This window comes from Archocentrus centrarchus, chromosome 17 (genome assembly GCF_007364275.1).
Source record: "Archocentrus centrarchus isolate MPI-CPG fArcCen1 chromosome 17, fArcCen1, whole genome shotgun sequence".
NCBI lineage: Eukaryota > Metazoa > Chordata > Actinopteri > Cichliformes > Cichlidae > Archocentrus > Archocentrus centrarchus.
In genome coordinates, this window is record NC_044362.1 from 25,093,176 (window position 1) to 25,112,494 (window position 19,319).

At 39.0% G+C, this 19,319-nt stretch overlaps 1 protein-coding gene across 2 annotated transcripts in view; it reads left to right on the forward strand.

Annotated features, from left to right (window-relative positions):
* Positions 1 to 19,319, forward strand: part of col11a1b (collagen, type XI, alpha 1b) — an 81,909-nt gene that overhangs the window by 46,680 nt on the left and 15,910 nt on the right. For both annotated transcript variants that reach the window (XM_030752229.1, XM_030752230.1), the window contains 15 exons: positions 1,327 to 1,380; positions 2,544 to 2,588; positions 2,852 to 2,905; positions 3,443 to 3,487; positions 3,826 to 3,879; positions 4,003 to 4,056; positions 4,347 to 4,400; positions 4,848 to 4,955; positions 5,635 to 5,724; positions 7,827 to 7,880; positions 11,162 to 11,269; positions 11,362 to 11,469; positions 13,094 to 13,147; positions 13,663 to 13,716; positions 17,435 to 17,542. In XM_030752229.1, coding sequence (XP_030608089.1) covers positions 1,327 to 1,380; positions 2,544 to 2,588; positions 2,852 to 2,905; positions 3,443 to 3,487; positions 3,826 to 3,879; positions 4,003 to 4,056; positions 4,347 to 4,400; positions 4,848 to 4,955; positions 5,635 to 5,724; positions 7,827 to 7,880; positions 11,162 to 11,269; positions 11,362 to 11,469; positions 13,094 to 13,147; positions 13,663 to 13,716; positions 17,435 to 17,542 — 1,044 coding nt within the window. The remainder of the gene's footprint in view (positions 1 to 1,326; positions 1,381 to 2,543; positions 2,589 to 2,851; positions 2,906 to 3,442; positions 3,488 to 3,825; positions 3,880 to 4,002; positions 4,057 to 4,346; positions 4,401 to 4,847; positions 4,956 to 5,634; positions 5,725 to 7,826; positions 7,881 to 11,161; positions 11,270 to 11,361; positions 11,470 to 13,093; positions 13,148 to 13,662; positions 13,717 to 17,434; positions 17,543 to 19,319) is intronic.

Sequence of the window (19,319 nt, forward strand, 5' to 3'; positions counted from 1 at the left end):
TTTACGTATAAGATATTTTTGTATATATTTATCAGGAACCTAAGACTCCTTTTTTAGGCTTTGGTGTTTCCCAAAATCAAATTCTATCCCCCAAAAAGAGTGTGTGCTGTTTACTATGTGAGACAGAACCTGAATGGCCCATGTTTCCTTTTGCAAAGTATCAACAGTGTTATAAAATGTCAAATTGTCCTCATGAGTATGTTCAGGGTCAAAGTCTTGGCCCATTAACAGCCTTTATCCCCCTCAATCAGCCTGTGCATGAATCCCTCCAATGACTGTGTTTTTGGCTGCTGCACCCCATCACTCTCTGTTAACAGCTTTCCCACACTGTTAATTCTGGATGCCATTTGCAACAGCTTCAGTAGGCTGTCTTATCTCTGTGGTGCAAGTCAGGCTTGTCCGGTACCAGCTCTCCTTTCAGTGTACCATAACCGCACCTCTGTGAAAAACAAATTAAGCAGCATAGATGTCCCTTTCCTGCTGTTGAGGTGTTTACTTCTTGCAATTCTGCCCACGCTGCCCATTTGTGGTGCACTTGCCTATACTGCACAGAATTATGCCTCGTATACATATGCATGTGAGCAATAATGAGTACTATAGATAGAGCATAGAGAATCAGCTAGTGTATCAGAGAGTGTTTTAAACTCAAAACCCCTATATATCCCCATGACCTTGATGTGCAGGTGAGTCAATGAAATGTTTAACTTAAATTGGTTGAATGTATATTTATGGTGCTTAATTCTGCATGAAGGGAAGCTGTATTGGTAAGCTGCTTGGCACTCCCATTAATTCATCCAGCAGTGATTACCCTCCTAGTATTTGTTTGACTGGCACCATCCCCATTATCAGACAGCACAGCCTGCGAAAGTCCAATGACTAAATTGCTGATGGGTATCAAAGGGGATCCACCGTTTCCCCTTTCTTTGTCGTTATTTGCTCACGCTACCATTTTTATCTTCCTACTTTGCTTCCTCACTAGACACTTTGCTAACAATCTAACACCTTTGTCTGTCTATGTGTCAGAAAGTCCCAAAGTGACTGGGCCCCTTTAAAGCCTTAAAAAGAAGGTGTTCATTTTTCTAAGAGGATGACAAACTATAAACTGTACACCTAGTGAAATGAATCGGCTGGCAAGGTACTCTTTTATGTGGAAGGACTGTACAGTTTTTTTCTTAATTAGCCTTGATCAGTAAAGTGCAAAAGGAATTCTGCTACTTCTTCTTTAGTGTCAGTGACATTGTTACGGGGCAGAGTGCTACTTTATGCTTGAATGTATTTCTCATTCGATCCCTCTCTCTCACTTTTTTTTTTCTACTTGCCCTGCAGGGCTCCAATGGCTTTCCTGGATTCCCCGGAGCAAATGGCGAGAAAGGAGCAAGGGTGAGAAAAAAATAATTTAAGAGATGCATACATAGTCACTCAGTCTTCCAAGTGATCTAAAGATCACAGTATAATCACAGTATAATCTCCAATCTCATTGTACATCCTGTATAATGACAATAAAGGCATTCTATTCTATTCTATAAATACTGAAACACAGGCTATTACATCTTAAAAAGACATATAATTCAGCTCTGACACTGTAAGCTTGGATCTGATAAATAAAGTGATCCACTTATGCTACTTAAAACATGCAAATTAAAAGTTTTGTTTGATTCCATGCACTATACCATGATTGCATACAACCAAATTAGCTCTGAGGTTTGTTCATAGTACCAAAAATGCCACTGGTTGCTGAATGTTGATACGATTAATTAGTGTACAGTTTGAGCTACGCTACAAAAGTTTGTGGACACAAAAACACCCAGACATATTTCTTAAAGATCATCCTCCAAAAACAATTGACATTAGTCTGCTGATGTAAGAACCTCAATTCTTCCAACTTTTCTACAAGATTTTGGGTTCTGTAGGGATTTGCTTACTTTTAGCCACAGGAGCATCAGTGTAATATAAGGACTGTCATTCTATTTTATAGCAAAGTTGTTGGAATGGGGTTGAGGTCAGGGCTTAGTGCAGGCCAGTGACTTTTTTCAGTGCTAACTGCTACTTTCTTCCCGCAAAGCCTGTACACAGAAGGCCGCCATAAAGATGTACCTCTTGATGGAGGATTGACAAATATATTCAGTTGTATGAATGAAACTACTGAGTGGTCCAGCCAAAGGGATGAGAGTGAGGGTTTTAAAATGATGCTGGTTATTATTGACAAGACAAGCTCGTCTCTGCTCTCAGTTAGACATTGAAAAGCAGACATGTGTGGCCCCAGCATGTTTGGCCCCAGCATGGGAGAACTGACAGGTAGCTCAAGCTGTCAAGTGCCTATGGGTAATCGCTTACCACAACAATTTGATTATTTATTTTTGTCCAGAAATGCTGTTTCATCCCTGACTCTAACTCCCTGAACAGTTGCTTCTGTCTGATCTTGAGCTCTATTTGGTATTATAGGAGTAGCTTGGCTAAAGCTTCCAAAATGAGATGTTAAGAAGAATTGCACTATCCCATGCATGAGTCTGTCCTAAATCAAAACTTTTCTTTTTCCTTTTCAGGGAATTGCTGGCAAATCTGGCCCTAGAGGGCAACGTGGCCCAACGGTAGGCAATTCACCTGTCTGCCAACTCAGTCCAAGCTCTCCACATAAATGATTTATTGTGTTTAAATGAAAATCTCATCCTTTAAAGGGCCATCTATGAGGGTTTTTTTTTCTTTCTTTTGAAGAAGATATGCATTAGGTGGGGATTAGAGATGGGCAGTGATGGCAGTTGCCCCTAAATAAAATTTCCTTTTAGAATTCTTATTGTTTTATGCTTTCTAAAATTGAACTGATTATTTCTGCAAATGTATTCAATGAATATAGGGTCCACGTGGTGGCCGTGGTGCTAGAGGACCAACAGGAAAGCCGGGTGCAAAGGTAAGACCCAATGCCATTTTAGGTTATTAATGGTGAGGTCACTGATATCCAATATAGTTTTATGTTTATGCTTTTATCTAGAACATGAATAAAGTCAGTAGTTTTATAGCTCTGCTATGTGAAATATTGAAAGAAAGTATTGTCAAGACAGAGAGAATGAGCTGCCTGGCTAGTTATAAAGTATAATATTATATAACAAGCTCAAGTTATTCATACAATACAATACCATTCCCTTAAAAGTAAATACTGCCCAGAGAGTGAGCTGCCTTGCTAGATTTTTCCATGTAACACATAGTATTGTGTCTGTGTGTCTGTTTAAAGTCATACATAAATATAGTGTAAGCTAGAGTAAGAAAAAGATGCATGTTTAAATCTTATAAAACATAGCTCTTCTTTGGTAAATCAGACAGGAATATAAATGTGCATGCACACCCAAACTAGCTATGTAACCTCAGTATCAATGATTTGTTTTGTTCATATTTCACACTATCTGTTTTGATGAAGTTCACAATGGTTGTGCCTTATCTATCTCCTCAGGGCAACTCAGGCAATGATGGACCTCCCGGGCTGCCAGGGGAGCGGGTTAGTATTGGATTTTGTTTGATCACTCACTCTTGTTTTGTGCACAGACTTTGAGACACCAAAAGTACATCAGGTGCATTGAACTTGAATCTAAACTCAAAGTGAATTCTAACTTTTTGTCACTTCAAAATAAAGAAGCGCTTCAGCTGCTGAATCCCTTGGCTAGTTAATTCCAAATGAACAATCTTATATTAATTTGTGTTGCACATTTATAATGACAAAGGTAATGCTATTCTTAATTATAATCGTAAAAAAAGCTACATTTGTCATTGTGATTCTAATTATATTCCATTTAAATGTTGTCGTTGTCATCCACTGTTCTGACTACTCCATTTCAGGGACCTCAAGGACCACAGGGACCTGTCGGTTTCCATGGACCCAAAGGACCTAATGTAAGCTGCTGTCAGTGAGCTGGCACCATCCACAACCATGTTGACACTTCATGCAAGCTTTTCAAATATTAATACACGGCTGATAACTAGAGTCTTATGAGATATCCACCTGTTCACCTCCAGGGCCCACCAGGGAAAGATGGGCTGCCCGGTCATCCTGGACAACGCGGAGAGACGGTCAGTGGGTAGCTTTGCACATGAACACTTTGTGTCGTGATATTGTGAAATTGGGCATTTCGGTCTTTCAGCCTCTTAAATAGGTCCTGTTACTGTATTTCAACAATGTTGAAGTACATATAAGGTTTTTGTAAAAAAAAAAAAAAATATGTATTATGTATTACTTACATTTCTCATGAAGACTTGTTTGCTACAAAAACTAAACAAGTAATATCTGTATTATTTAGCCAGCACATGAAATATAACTTTATCCACAGTCAGTACTGTAATATCTTTTGTACCTTCCTCAGGGCTTCCAAGGAAAGACTGGACCTCCAGGACCCGGAGGAGTTGTTGGACCACAGGTACATAGTCAGCAGATGTCACTATTATGGTTTAGTTCTACCCCCTCTGTTGTGCACACACATCCTGTGTCTATTGTTCAGGAGATATGAAGTACTAAAATCTAGCTCCATACCAGTAATAATAGCTCATCCTTAAAACAATGCCTGTATTCACAGACAGTAATTAGGATGCTTTTTCTGATACCTCTTGATTTTTAAAGTAAGTAAAGCATAGGCTGAAAAAATGACTTGCTTTCATTAAGCTCTAAGCAGGAAAAAATAAAGTAAGATTAGTCAAATACTTTTACACCTGAGGTGCAGATATAGCTACAGAACAAGGCATCATTTATAATAATAACCAATGTTGCTGATCATCAGTTCCTATGCAGACATTGGTCAACACAGGTAATATAAGTTATATAAATTTTATAGTACATTAACTGTAATGCGTGTGGGCGTCCTTGGTAGGGACCAACTGGAGAGACAGGGCCAAGTGGAGAGCGAGGACACCCTGGCTCCCCCGGTCCTCCTGGTGAACAAGGTCTACCTGGAGCTGCTGGAAAAGAGGGTGGAAAGGTGAATGAGCATGCATTCAAATTCAGATGAATACAAATCAAAATACTTTGATTAAACAGATTTGTCTCACATTTGAACTGCTGAAGTTCATGTAAAGCTCAAACTAGAGAAAAAAAAAATAAAAGCAAGTACTATCACGTGTACTGACACGTCATTTTACTTATTGTTCTTTTAACAACTTACATTTTAGAAGTTGTACTTATTCTTGAAATGCTTTTTTAATTTTATTTTGTTATAAAATGGTTAAAAAATGAATGTGTGAATGGTTATTGCTTTTTTGTCGTGAACAGGATGTCCCGTTTTAAGAGTTTTGTCATTGGCATATATTGGTATGACAGTGTTTAGGTAAACTAAAGTAAATTGGTAGAAATATTTAAAAACCACGTGTTTTTTTTTTTTATTGTTGTCTTTGTTGTTCAGTATCTAGTGTGTGCTAGTCTCAATTATTCTTTGAACAGCTCTTTGTTTGCTGGCCGATGGATTAATTTTTTTAATCACTTGCTATTGTTCCCTCATAATTAGGTATAATTTTAGCTGTTATCAAAGAGATCAATCAGTTTTAAAAAATTTTCTGTAATTCTCACAGATCAAGCTCTTCTCTTTGTTTTCACATAAAGCAATTCTGCCTTTTATGAATACTTGATGTCAGTTAACTGAATGATTCTGTCTCCCTCTGTAGGGTGATCCAGGTCTTCAGGGTCCTAGTGGCAAGCCAGGACCTTCTGGTCTGAGGGGCTTCCAAGGAGCGAGAGGTCTTCCAGGGGCCATGGTAACACAGACACCACCCACAGATTAACACACTAATGCAAACATACTTAACATGTGCACTTCAAACTGTGTCATCCCACATCCGAAGCATCCACTCGGCCGAATTTAGCTCCAAACTCCAATTACCAGACTAACAACCTGCTGTTAAACCAAATGTCACACTTGGCAGTGGACCTGACAGAAAGTTAAAGAATGGGCTTTCATAAAACTAAATGATAAGACTTGATAATACACAGATTGATATATTTTATCATTGTTGATGTCAGCAATTTTGGAGTATGTTGTTTTTTCTAATGTGGCTGTGACACTAAAATATCTCTGTAATCAGCACTATGCTGCATGTTGTAGGGATGAATTTCTTTATTTAGAGTTGCACTAGTAGATTCTTTCCTATAAGGAATCCATGTTTTGTTTTCTATCGAAGAATGAGTCAGAGCCCTTTGATTCTGATTCAGACCCACAACTCAGTGATTACATCTCATGCACCCTAGCCTTCTGAGTAACCTGAATTAATTCTCAATAGGAGTGGGTGTGAGTGAGAAAAGGTCCAAGGTGAGAGAGGGTGGCTGAGGCTGACGGAGGATCAGCTTCGGGGACTGTGGCTGAAGCTCATTTCAAGGCTGACCATAAAGAGAGCACATGACAGCACTGCTCAGACTTATTACAACCATTATGTTTGTCCCATGTGTGCTCAGGAATGGCTTTCCTTTTATAACCGCAGCACACAAACACTGTGTGAGAAAACTCACACGTCCTCCCACTCTGTTAAAGCGATTTCATCCGCACACAGAAACAGACACACATGAGCATGTGCACATCCTGGATGAGGCAAAATAAAAACATAAATCTTATTCTATTTGCCGAGAGAGTGTAGACACACACACACATACATATATTCACTGTGACACCAGGCGCACATAGTTTATTTTTCTTTTTTTTTATAGACACAGAGAGACACACAGTACACACGCACACACACATACACACACACAATCTTCATCACATCTTTCAGTCTTAAGGAAAGGCATCTTAATGATATATGAGCCAATAAATAACTTTTTCTGTGTCCAGCAAAGAAAGATCCTTCCAGTCTTCTAATGCACCATGGTGAAATGTGGATGTGGAGAGTCTGCTTGGCAGCCTCTGCACCCCCTGGCTCTGTTGAAGCTTGTAAATTAGTTATTATAATGAAAGTCTTTACAGCCTCTGGTGAACTGTGTTTTCCATAAGCAGTATCAGCCTCCTGGTGCTGTGATTCAGCACAGGAATTGCCATTCAAGGACCAAGATCTTGAAGAGATGACAAAGATGAGATAAATGGTCTATACCTGAGCTTGTAGTCCACCTCAGGCTTCAGGACCTTGTCATCTTTTTTCTTTTTCATTTTCTCTGAAGCGTCTTGAAATTATTCCTATTGTATTAATAATGTAAATATGCCTACAGAAAAAGCTGTATCACCAATTCTTAACTAAAAGATAATTTTTCTCTGGTGGAGAACTGGACTGCAGCATATGTAAAAGTTTTGGAAATGTGCTATCATGAGTGAATTTAGTGAATCAGCACCGGCCTGAAACTGCCCTTTCTGATTGATGTTTCATGCCCATTTTACTGTCTATAGTTGTGTTTGGGATTTTCAGGGGGTGTTAATTTGCTCTTTGAAGCTTTGAAACAACCAAAGTCCATTTCATACTATTTACAAATGAACAATTTTCCCAGACTTATTTTGGAAAAATCTTCCACAGGTATTTTAAAACATGGACAAATAACTGGCTACTATCTGATTGTCAAAATAACAAAGTCGACTCAGTCAAATCATACAATTACTAAAATGTAAAAACAGATACTTTCTTTTCTTACTTGATACTTTATGGTTCAAATTTTCCCCAAATTGGCAGTTAGTCTATGATTTTCTGGAGCCAAGCCTTCCATATATACAGTACATGCTCATACACATGTCAAACATGCACATATCTACTTACATGCATACATCCACACAGTAACATTCAAAGACTCATTTGACAGCTGTGATTACTGTTCTTTGAATAGCATTGAGTGGCAGCCTGCAGTGAGTGAGCGCTAACTCTCTCCTGTCCTCTGCTTCCAGGGTCCAGCTGGCTTAAAGGGAGGAGAAGGGCCTCAGGGTCCCCCTGGCCCCATCGTAAGTAGCCTGTTACTATGGTTACCTCATCTCTCTTGCCACAGAGATTGCAGCAAAAAGTGGCTGGTGCTGTTGGAGAGTGGAGTCACACATGCTGTGCACAGCTCCATACTTTGGTCATTCAGCAGCATGCGCTATATAAACTGCAGTGTGGAATGTGGCAGAACTAAGTGGGGTGGTACGAGTGAAATCTGTGACACCATCGCTTAAATCACGGTGTTCAATATGAATATGCACTTCAGTATTCAGGGCCAAATTGATTTATTTATTTCTGTTTTCTGTTATTTATTATGGATAAAAACAAACAAGTAAATCTATTTCTTTTGTCATAAACTAGATAGTAAACAATCTGCACCTTAAGTTATGATATAGAATATGCATGTCTGTGCTCACGCAGGTTGATTTATAGTTTTTTTTTGGCCATCATTGCTTTGTATCATGATCGAAATATTCCCTAATTGCTTAATCGGACAGCAAGTAGTTTCATCCCTGTAAACTGATTGGTCAGACCTGTTTCCCTGTCACATTTAGTGGTTACTATAGCAACTGTTGTTGCACAGTTTTCAGTCAAATGAAAATCCCAGGAAAAGAAAAAAAAGTTTTTTTCACTATAATTAAGCCAACTTCTGCCTTTCCATCATTCTATCCACCATAGATCACAGTAAAAGATGTCTTCATATACACTATAGCAGGAATTTTATAACGATTGTGTAAAATTAGATTTGCTCATACATACTTTGTGACCCTGAAAAGGAGCAAGATTGGGTGGGCAATGTATAAAAGAAGTGGGGCACTTTTTCTTTGCCTTTGTCTCTAAGCCCCTCCAGTTTGTGATATATGCAATGAAAAGCCTCAGGAGCTCCAGCGGTGATTCTGTACAGAAGGCTGACTGACAGGCAGCTTTGAACTGCCTGACATTTTGTTCAAGCGTTAAACGCAGGCTCCCGATAATTGCCCCTGCTCACCAGTGACAGAGCAACACCAGATTAGATGACAGCGGATATGCAGAGCACTGATGAAAAGATGATGAAAGTGAGAAGAGGGGTGTTCTCTGAAGGAGTGAAACCATTTCCACTGCGAAATGAGATAGTTTTCTTAAATTGGCTTGAAAGCAAGCCATTGGATGGGAACATGTGATAGACTGTTTTGGTAGATTTCAAAAAACTCCTTAAAACGAGTCCAGTGTGCAATGCCCACGCACACAAGAGATGTGATATTTTCCTTCATCGATTTCCTGCCAGAGTTCAAGCTGCTGTTGTGCTGTGTGAAAGTCTGTGAGTTCTGTGTGTGTTGCTTTTTTCATAGTCTTTTTAGAGGGTTCTGTGTGTTTGAAAGAGACTGCTCAGGAAAGAATAGCACAGGAAAAAAACAGAAAGGATGAATGCGACAAGTCACAAACTTTGTGAGAAAAACATGGGTGAAATGAGAAGGCGGGAAACAGGCTGAGATACTGCGACGTTATTTGAGTCAAAGGAACATGTGTCTTTGTGTGCGCATGTGTGTCCTGGTGGCCAAGTTGGCAGGCTGTGCCTGACAGTTTGGAGCTTTGTGTGTGTCACCAGCAATGTCTGTCATGAAATGGGCTAGGCATATGAGTGCCAGGTGGCATCTCACATCAGCAGCTGAATCAGTGTGTGTGTGTGTTTTCGTGTGAATCAGGCCAAAGCTTTGGCCATTTCATTTTATTTGAAAGCAGTCCTACCTAGACCTTCCCTGGGTAGGAGAATGCCAAATTGACCTTGTGATCAAAAATGCAGTCGCAGTGTATGTGATTTTGGGCACCTACACAGTGATGAGCACCCACCTGGGAATAGTGGAGAGTGGGGCACAGCGATGTAGGGAAAATGGTGAGACATTCCAAAAGGCCTTGGCAGGAGAAAGCAGCTCAGGCCTATTAAATAGAAAAGCGTTTGTTCATCAAAACAACTCCTTTTGCATGTAAGCTTTGAGGCTGTCAGCAGGGGCAGTATAATTTTATTATGGTTATCAAATAATGGCTATATTTCTGGTATATTACAGCATATGTTACTCTGGTTAGTACTCCTAACAACAAAATAAAAACTAAGTTAAATATTTGCATCAGACATCAAATGGTAGTATGTATGGACACACAAAATAAGTTTTTTATGTCCGTGAATGATGCTTTTTCATTCAAATGTAGTGGGGACATTTCACATTAATGTGAAAATATTCTCTAGAAATTTTATTCCTTTGAGAATAACTGAAGTAAAGTGATTAGGGTTAGAGTAAATCCAGTTAAAAACATGGTGTTTTGACATTTTTGGGGGTCAGAATTCTGAATAGTAATAGAAATATGAGATGTGTCCAATATTGAGACAAAATGCTATAAGCAGCAACTGTGAAATGGCTGCAAAGTGATCTGACAGAGGAGTCCGACAGGCTGAGGTTGTTATTCCAAGTGTCTGAGATTGCTTTTGACATTATCCTGTCATGCATGTCATGCCTGTCGCGTATACTGATGCCAGGTCAACAAAATAGCTTTAGCTAATAATATTATCTCTATTTTGTCCACAGCAGGTCTCGTCATTCTTAGAACCACATATCTTTTTATGGAAAAACTTCTTTGAAGTAGGATTTCTTCTCCTGTTTGACAGACAGTAATCATTTCAGTCAAAATGATCATATGATAGTCTGTTAGGTAGTCAGAGAGAAATGTTTCCATCCATATGTCCATCGATAAGTAGACTCAATGTCAGGATGTTCCTGTCCCACAAAGATCATCTGTGAAAACTTTAAAATCCCATCAGTGTGTTGACAGCCATGCACAACCATGAACCATGATTTATATAGCATTTGTAATATGTAGATGTATTTCACATAACAAAAGGCTTTCTGCAACTGTATAACATAAGTCTTCTCTCTCTCAAACTTTCACTTGAGTTTACACCATTGTCTTCCTGCAACAACTAGCCTCTTGCTGATGTTTAAGTGGACAGCAATTTTTCAGAGAACAGTCTAAACTTGTCTTATATTGAGCAAATCCAGCCAAAAACATGTTGTTGGTGGGTTTTTTTTTTTTGTTCAATAAAAGACGGATTTCAAGAGTTTTTGTTCTCATTGATACTTTAGGTTTGAAAATGTGCCTCAAGGTTTAAAATACCAGAATTTTCCTTCCAGGCAGAGTTTCTGATCAATTCACACTTTTTAAGCTTTAGTGTGGACAAAGCACACTTGCTTTTAGTTTGGCTTTACTGCAGTAAATTGTCTTTTTCAGTTAACTTCACATAACACAGCAGTGACTTCTGAGTCTTTGGTTACAGGGTTCTCCTGGAGAGAGAGGTGCTGCCGGCCCCGGAGGTCCCATCGGTCTGACAGGACGTAATGGTCCTCAAGGACCACCAGGCCCTGCTGGAGAAAAGGGCGGTCCTGTGAGTTTTTCCTTTCTCACTTTCACTTGGTGAAATACCTGTTTAAGTTCAAGATTTCAAGATTTTACAATGCTTTGCAACATATGTTTTAGGGAGAGAAAGGTCCCATGGGTCCTGCTGGCCGTGATGGCATTCAAGGTCCTATTGGTCTTCCTGGTCCAGCTGGTCCACAGGGTCCCCCTGGAGAAGACGGCGACAAGGTGGAGTAAAGTTTTAATACGTTTACTTAAAACTTAGAATTAGCTGTTTTTAATATTTACCTGAGGGAGTCATAATGTTATATTTGCTAAAAAAAAAAAAACAAAGTTCTTGGCTAAAGGTTCCTCAACTACAAAGTAGTGAAAACCCTGTTATTTTTATAACATCAAAGAAAGCTGTCAATTCCAGCCATGAACTCCTCTGTATTCCAAAGTATTTTAGAGTCAATGTGAGGCCATCTGTCCGACAGCTGAAACTTGGCTGAATTTGGGTCATGCAGCAGGACAGTGATCCCAAGCACAGCAGCAAATTTCCACAGAATGGCTGAAAAAGGAAATAATCTAATTGTTGCAGTAGCCCAGTCAAAGTCCAGACCTCAACCTAAAATGCTGTGGTATAACTTGTAAGAAAGTGGTGCATTAATGAATGCCCACAAATGTCAATGAACTGAAGCAAAATTGTAAAGAAGAGAGGGACAAAAATAATTTGAAAGACTGATAAATTCATACAGAAAACTATTATTTCAAGTTATGCATACTAAGCACTACTACAAGCTGTTGAATCTTCTCACAGGCAAATAAACACAGACACACAGATGGATGGATGGATGGATAGATAGATAGATAGATAGATAGATAGATAGATAGATAGATAGATAGATAGATAGATAGATAGATAGATAGATAGATAGATAGATAGATAGATAGATAGATAGATAGATAGATAGATAGATAGATAGATAGATAGATAGATAGATAGATATTTTTTACTATGGGTAGCCCCTTAACTGGCAAGGGCCCGGTGACGGGCTGTTTGTAGTCCCTTTTATATGGCAGGCTAGACCCTCCCATTTTTATTGACACGTTATTCGGCCAATCATGTAACTGGCTGCACCAAATCACCTGACAAAGCTACGTGATGCCCTCTGAGTATTATTGGCGCTGGGAAACCCATTTCTTAACATGATTGGCCGAATGAGGTGTCAGTCAAAATGGGCGGGTCTAGCCTGCCATATAAATGCACTTCATTCGGCCCGCGGACCAGACGCAGCCGGTTAATAGGCTATGAAATGGGTTGTTCAGAGCCAATAATAACCAGAGGGTGTTATGTAGTTGTTTCAGGTGATTTTTTTTGCTGCCAGTTAAGGGGTTAACCAAAAGCTTGTAATGGCAGAATGTTACATTATGTAAACAAAATAAGTGCACACTGACTGCTTTAAAGTATTTCTAAATGCAGATAGACAAACAAATCCATGTACTGAAATAGCCAGTTGTTTACACATCCCATGTACCCTGAGGCCAGCAAATCCCACATCCACACTTGATACACTGAACTAGACATTTGCATTTTTACATTTGTAACCATGACACCTCTTCAGTCCCAGTCACGTCTTCTATCGCAGCATTTTGTCAATCATAGAGCCAATGGGGTTAGACAGGGAGCCAATCAATTAATTGCAAACACTCACCCAAGGTCTTTGTGGGCCAATCAAATTAGAATCTCTTGAGAAATATTTACTGCCTAATCATGGTAGAGGTGACACTTTAAGATACTGGACTTTTAGTAAACATGTGGGAGAGAGATGTGAGCTCTTCTTTGTCTGTATGTGTTTGTGTTGCACTACAGGGAGAAGTTGGTGGACCTGGACAGAAGGGAAGTAAAGGAGACAAGGGTGAACTTGTGAGTCTTTTTTTTTTCCCTCTTTCCATCAAATTTTATATCACAGATTTATAAAAATCAATGTGTTTTATTACAATTCATGTAAACTTACCAAAGAACATCTTAGATGTTGATTTTGACATTGAATTGAGTAGAACAAAAGGGACAAGTTATTTGAAAATATCTCTTATCTTGACCTTAAAAGTCTGCAGCATATAAAATATTAACTGAAGTGCTGCTATGCTTACTAAGTTGTTATTTAGTTTCTAATAAAAATAACAGTGTACTCTTACTTACTTAAACATTTGTATTTTTCATTTGACTTTTGTTTGTCCTCACACACATCACTTCAAATAAATTCAAGATTGAATAAATTTTTTCTTGCTGCTAGAAATGGCATTTGTCCAGGTAGACAGTGTGTGTGTGATCATGACCAGGTTTAGAACGCAACTGCCCCATCTTCATGCTCAATACAGACGGCAGGGCTTTCGTGTTCACATCAGTAGCTGACATAACAATGTTTCATCTGTCTGTAGGGTCCACCAGGCCCGACTGGTCTCCAGGGTGTGGTTGGCGCTCCTGGTCCAGCTGTGAGTATTTCATCCTCTGTCCATTTATTGTCCAAATTTACTCCATAAGGTATTACCATACACCCATAACTGACTTTAACTTGTACCCAAGCACACCAACATCCTCTCCCCAAATATTGCTTTCTGTTTTCACAAAGTTTTCTAACCTTTATTTGACCTTTCCTGAATTTTTAAAAGCTTTCTTTCCATCATTTCTGATGTCTACGAAAGTAAGTGCTGTCTTCTTAATGTCAGCCCCTCATTACCATACTGACTTCTGGGTGGAAACAGTGAAATGGGAAATCAGAGTTTAAAAATATTTATTCCAAAGCAAGGTCTCATGAAGACTGGGAAGGTGTAATAAGACCCACGGGCTGCTGGCTGAAACTTGGTATCTCTGGAACCTGCAGCACTATAATGATGTGGCACTGAATCATGTCTGATTTTGCAGGACAACACCTTATTATTGATTCATCTTCAGCCATGCTGTGTTATGAGCAAAATGTACTCTATGCAGGCTTTTGCTTAGCCATTTCTAGCTGATAGTATGACAGTCAGTTAAATTAGGTATTTGAGTGTTTAGATAGATTGGAAAACTGGACACTTGAGTCATAATTGTGCTTGGTTGGAGACCCTTGATTTAAATAAACAATATTTTATTCCCCAGATGGACACAAATTAACAGCTGTTCCAGGCAGGTCAGAGCCATATTATGCAAGCAGTATTGCTTTTTTTTTTTACACTCGCCTTTTCAGTCCAAAAACCTTTGGCTGCAGTCCCTGTTCATTTTAAAATCCCCTGTCCTTTTATCATTGTAATGCTGCACAAATTTCCTTTTAATTATAACTTTTACTTGTGGCATGGCATTGTATTAATACTGGGGTACCAAAAATAATTTTTCATCAGAATTGTTAGCACTGGACAGGTTTTATCATCCATCGATTAAAATGCAATTACCGATTTGGAATTTGTTGTTCTTGAAATTAATACAAAGCATTACACTTGTGACCTCCCGCTCACAAAACAGGCTTGTACTCAACAGTCAGTCAGTGTGCCAGTCATTTCCCTGCATTATGTCCTATGGCACCAGGACTAGCTGAAAATACTGCCTTGTATGGCTCAGAACGCCCTCTACTCATCCATCTCATTAACACAAGAGGGAAAGTCCTGTTTCTACAATGGCTCATGGCCCAAGGGCAACTAACAGCTCATTGCTGTAAATTATCAGGCCTTAACAACCATTCTAGCAAAAATTCAGCATCTGCAGGGCTCTGTGGGGGCTAGAATAGACCTGGTGAGACGGATTGCCGTGAGCAGGTAGTGCTCCCAAGCTGAATAACAAATTATTTAACAGTTGTTTGTCCTGGTGAGTCAGTCTGCTCATGTGTATTCATATCTTCATAACTGAATCCCGACTCGTGCTGTGTAGTTTCAACATCATCTGCTCTCTTTTTAATATCGCATGTCTTAATGCTCTTATCACTTGTGACTACACTATCTACCCCACTTCTCAATCCAGGAAAAATGCTGGCGTATGTAGGGAAAATGAACGATCCAATTTCCTTCCCGGCTAAAGCTTAACAAGATTTACAGCAGCTCAGTCACCAGTGCTGTTGTCTTCAAGATGCAACTGAGGTCAAGCATTTGTAATGAGGCAGTCTATGGCAAGGCAGTATTGATCTTCATCAGGATGTGGTGAACATCCTGTCCTACAAATGTGTTCTTGTTAAGCAGACAAAAAACATTGAACTTTTCAGATGACAGCATATTTTTATGATATGAAAAAGCTTGTTTCTAACATAATGTAAGGCAAACAAAACCCCTACAAAAGCCACTTAGATTTATTTCATGAACAATCTAAAGATAAATTTAGTGAGATGCAGTTTAGGTTACCCATAAATTACACCTCCCTGAGCATGCTTTTGGTGCCTTCAGATCTAAGCATAGCCACAATAGAAGTAGCTATACTGAATCATATCTCATTCAATTACACCAGCTACACTTTTTTAAATTTAAATAGATCTATGCAGAAATTAGTATGGAGTCTTAAAAACATCAATGCTCTCAGCTAGCAGTTTTAGTGCAAGTAATTATGCACTGACTTGTGCTGATTAAAGCCCTACCAAAGCATTTTTCTAATTAGGACTTCAGTGTGAACTGAAAATTTCAAGTTGTTTCTGACTGAGATCTTTAATTCAGAAAGCAGAAGGACAGTTTTTCAGAACACAGTTTGTAAGTTCTGCTAAAGATACCATTACTTTACATAGTTAGCATTTAGCTTTTCTTTATGTAAGTTACACTGCATATACAACTTTATTTATGTTCTAATTATTTAAGAATAGATGCAGTTAATTCCAAGGTAAATGACAGACAGTGCTGGATTTATTTAACCCCTGCAGAAGTTTGACCTACTGACATTTGTATCAGGTACATAATTCAAGAACAGAGTGCAAAGATTTATTTTGTTGTTTATACTCATGTTAATGATGATTATAACAAAGCATTATTATTTATTTCATTGTTCACAATCAATTGGACATATGAAATTCATCAATGTGGGGCTGTTTTCACTTAACACAAGAAGCAAACTCTACAATTAGCTTTTCCTGTCTGTTGTGGCAAGTGCATATAGCTTCTTCAAGCAAAGGTCTCTATTGCTCTCTTTTAGGGGCAAGGATGGTGCCAACAAATACACAGACGTTGCAGGCTGTGCATGCGGTGTTACAATGAATAACAAATTATGCAGCAGTTGGGGTCAAGCTCTCGACATACAGACACAGCTCTGTTTCCCGTCTCCCTGGGGAGATGTTCACTCACTTAGATTTGTGGCTTTTTTTCTTCAAATCTCTTTAAACTGTAGTCCACCTTCTCTGTTGCTTTTCTCAAAGTTCTACCTGTAATTACCTAACATTTCCGTCTAAACTGTTCTGCATTCAGTACCATCGCCTGAAGCTTTCTACATGTCCCAAGGCTCAGTAAGAGCTCCTCAAGCACTTTCAAGTGCTGACATGCGTTTGAACTGAAAACTCCCAGTCTGTCAGCACTTCACTCTTTCCCCACAGTCTCCTCTTTCCATCCTCTGTAGCCTCTTGCACCTCTGACTTCACAGATGAAGTCAGCATCTTTCACATACACTGTTTACCATAACCCTGTGGCTATACTGTACTCCATCCTGCATTCCCTGATGAGAAGCTTTGATAGGATGGCTGCTCTTTCCCCTGGTAGTCGGGCAGCACAATGTATCAGTGGTTACAACTGTTTTCTCTCCCTCTTGTCCATTTTTGTCTCAAGTTCAAATTTTTTCCTCACACAGTCCTCTGAATAAACAAACAGGCTTCCAAATGCAGGTTGACTACAATTTAAATGGCCTATGAGTGCAGTGAGATAGATCTTGATCTGTCATGAGTGCATTCTTGGAAACACTCTGGCTATCCCAACAACCCTGAGCAAAACATGTGGGTTCACAGCATTGATGAATGAATGACATTGCAGTAAAATGACCTTCAGAAAACCCATTTGAGTTCTGTAACTGTCCATCCTAAACTGTTTGAATGTGCGCATCGACTCACCCTCTCCCATGTGAGCTTGGATATACTCTATAACCTTGAAAAGGATTAAGAAGAAAGAGGAAAAAATCCTATATGAGGAAAAAAAATCCCAGATAGTGATTTTTTTTTTCTCAAACTAATGGGAGCAAGAATAAAGGTGTTTACATTTTTTGCACTTTAACCTCTCGCAGGGCAGTGATGGTGAGTCTGGACCAAGAGGACAGCAGGGCATGTTTGGCCAAAAAGGAGATGAAGGACCAAGAGGATTCCCAGGTTTACCAGGACCCATCGGACTGCAGGTAATTCCCAAATCTAAGTAAATCTATAACTTTTATATACACATTCTGCCTCTTTTGCTCTCGTTCTACAGTATAAGCACATGATGACCAGGTCACGTTGAACATTGCCTCATAGGTATGCTCATTACTTTCCCTTTGTCAAAGCCATCCAGAGCAGAATGACTTCCTCCACACCCCTAAAACCGACAACATTTCATCTCTCCTTACATCATTTACATTACATCAAAACAAAGCATAATTTATTAATGCAGCCTTGACTCCTAATAGCACTTTGTATTGCTCCTGGGCTCCTGGGCTGTTTTTCCCCTTCAAGGACTTTTCTTAGCATAGACTGTGCTAAAAAATCCATCACCATTGTGAACATTTTGCATTTGGCACTTTGCCACAACATTAATGGTGGAGGAGAGACCGCCATTGGTTTTTCCACTCCGACTACATCATTATCATGCAGTAAACCGCTCCCTTCTAGTTCTCTCTGGTCTAAGTAAGAGACCAGCTGCTGTGGTAAGCCTGTATTTGGGCAAGTATTTTAATCGATGTATGGTATAAATACATTTATCTCTTGCAAACGTGTCTTTTAATGGGCGTATTACAGTGTACATAAAGTATTCAGTCCCTAGAACATTTAGAGAAATAGGGGAAGGAACTCCTTTCCAACGAGATAGTCAGGATGTTGTACAAACACAATGATTTGAATAATAGGCTAGACATGCTTGTTATCCATCAAACCAGTGATCTTACACATATCCAGTGTAGCTCAAACTCACTGTAAACAGAAAAACTGGCTTTCCCTAATTAAAATGATATACGACAGTGAAATTTTAGGATTTCTGTCAATAAGTGACCCACAGCTTGATAAGTTCAGTCCTCCGAGGTGTTTTGCTGTTATGATGTGACATGAAGTGACCAATGTTAGCTAAATCTTTTTGGGTATTGCATTCAGTTTAGTTTAGTCCAAATACTAACATCAGGTTTACCTTATCTTCTGCCTGAGCAGAAAATTTTAAGGGAAGCATCAAGCTTGTCATAGCTAAACATTACAATAAAAACAGAACAATTAGATAAACATAAGCAAATTCTCACCGGAGCCTTAAAAAATATAAAAAAAAACAAACAAGCAAATTAGTTACAAACCTCAGTTTTTGCCTTTATTAATTTAAAGGCTTATTAAATTACCAACAGCAAGTCTCACAAACAGTGCACACAGTTACAAGTAGCGAAATAGCAATTAACAATATTAGTACATCACCTATAAAACATCATACAGTACAGATATGCTTGAAATAGTCTTATTATTGGATTTTATTAATGATCACATTATTGATTCTCTTTAAATTTTGTTTTAAAAACACTCAGACTTGTGCATTTTTTTAAAGTGGTGGGAATTGAGTTCCATTTATTTGCTTCTTTGATGGAAAATGACAATTTTCTGAAAACAATTTCCTCAGCCGAGCAGTCTGACTGATGCGCTGCACTTCCTAGCATTGCCCCTGTAGATGAGGCCAATTCTTTATGTAGCTGAGGTGCAAGATCCCAAATTAATTCATGCATAATTTTTATACTTATTCTTGTTTTGCTTTTACCGTAACAAGTAAAGAAGTTTGTCCCAAACATAGGTGAGTGCTTGTGAGATCAGCAGCGTTTATGTTACTGCTGCACTATTCACAACTCAACAGAGTCAAAGAAGAGCAACAGGGTTGAGCATTCCCTCATTTAACCCAATGAAATGAAGTTTCGGAACTTGCTTTGGTGGCAATGAATAAAGAAACGGCACACT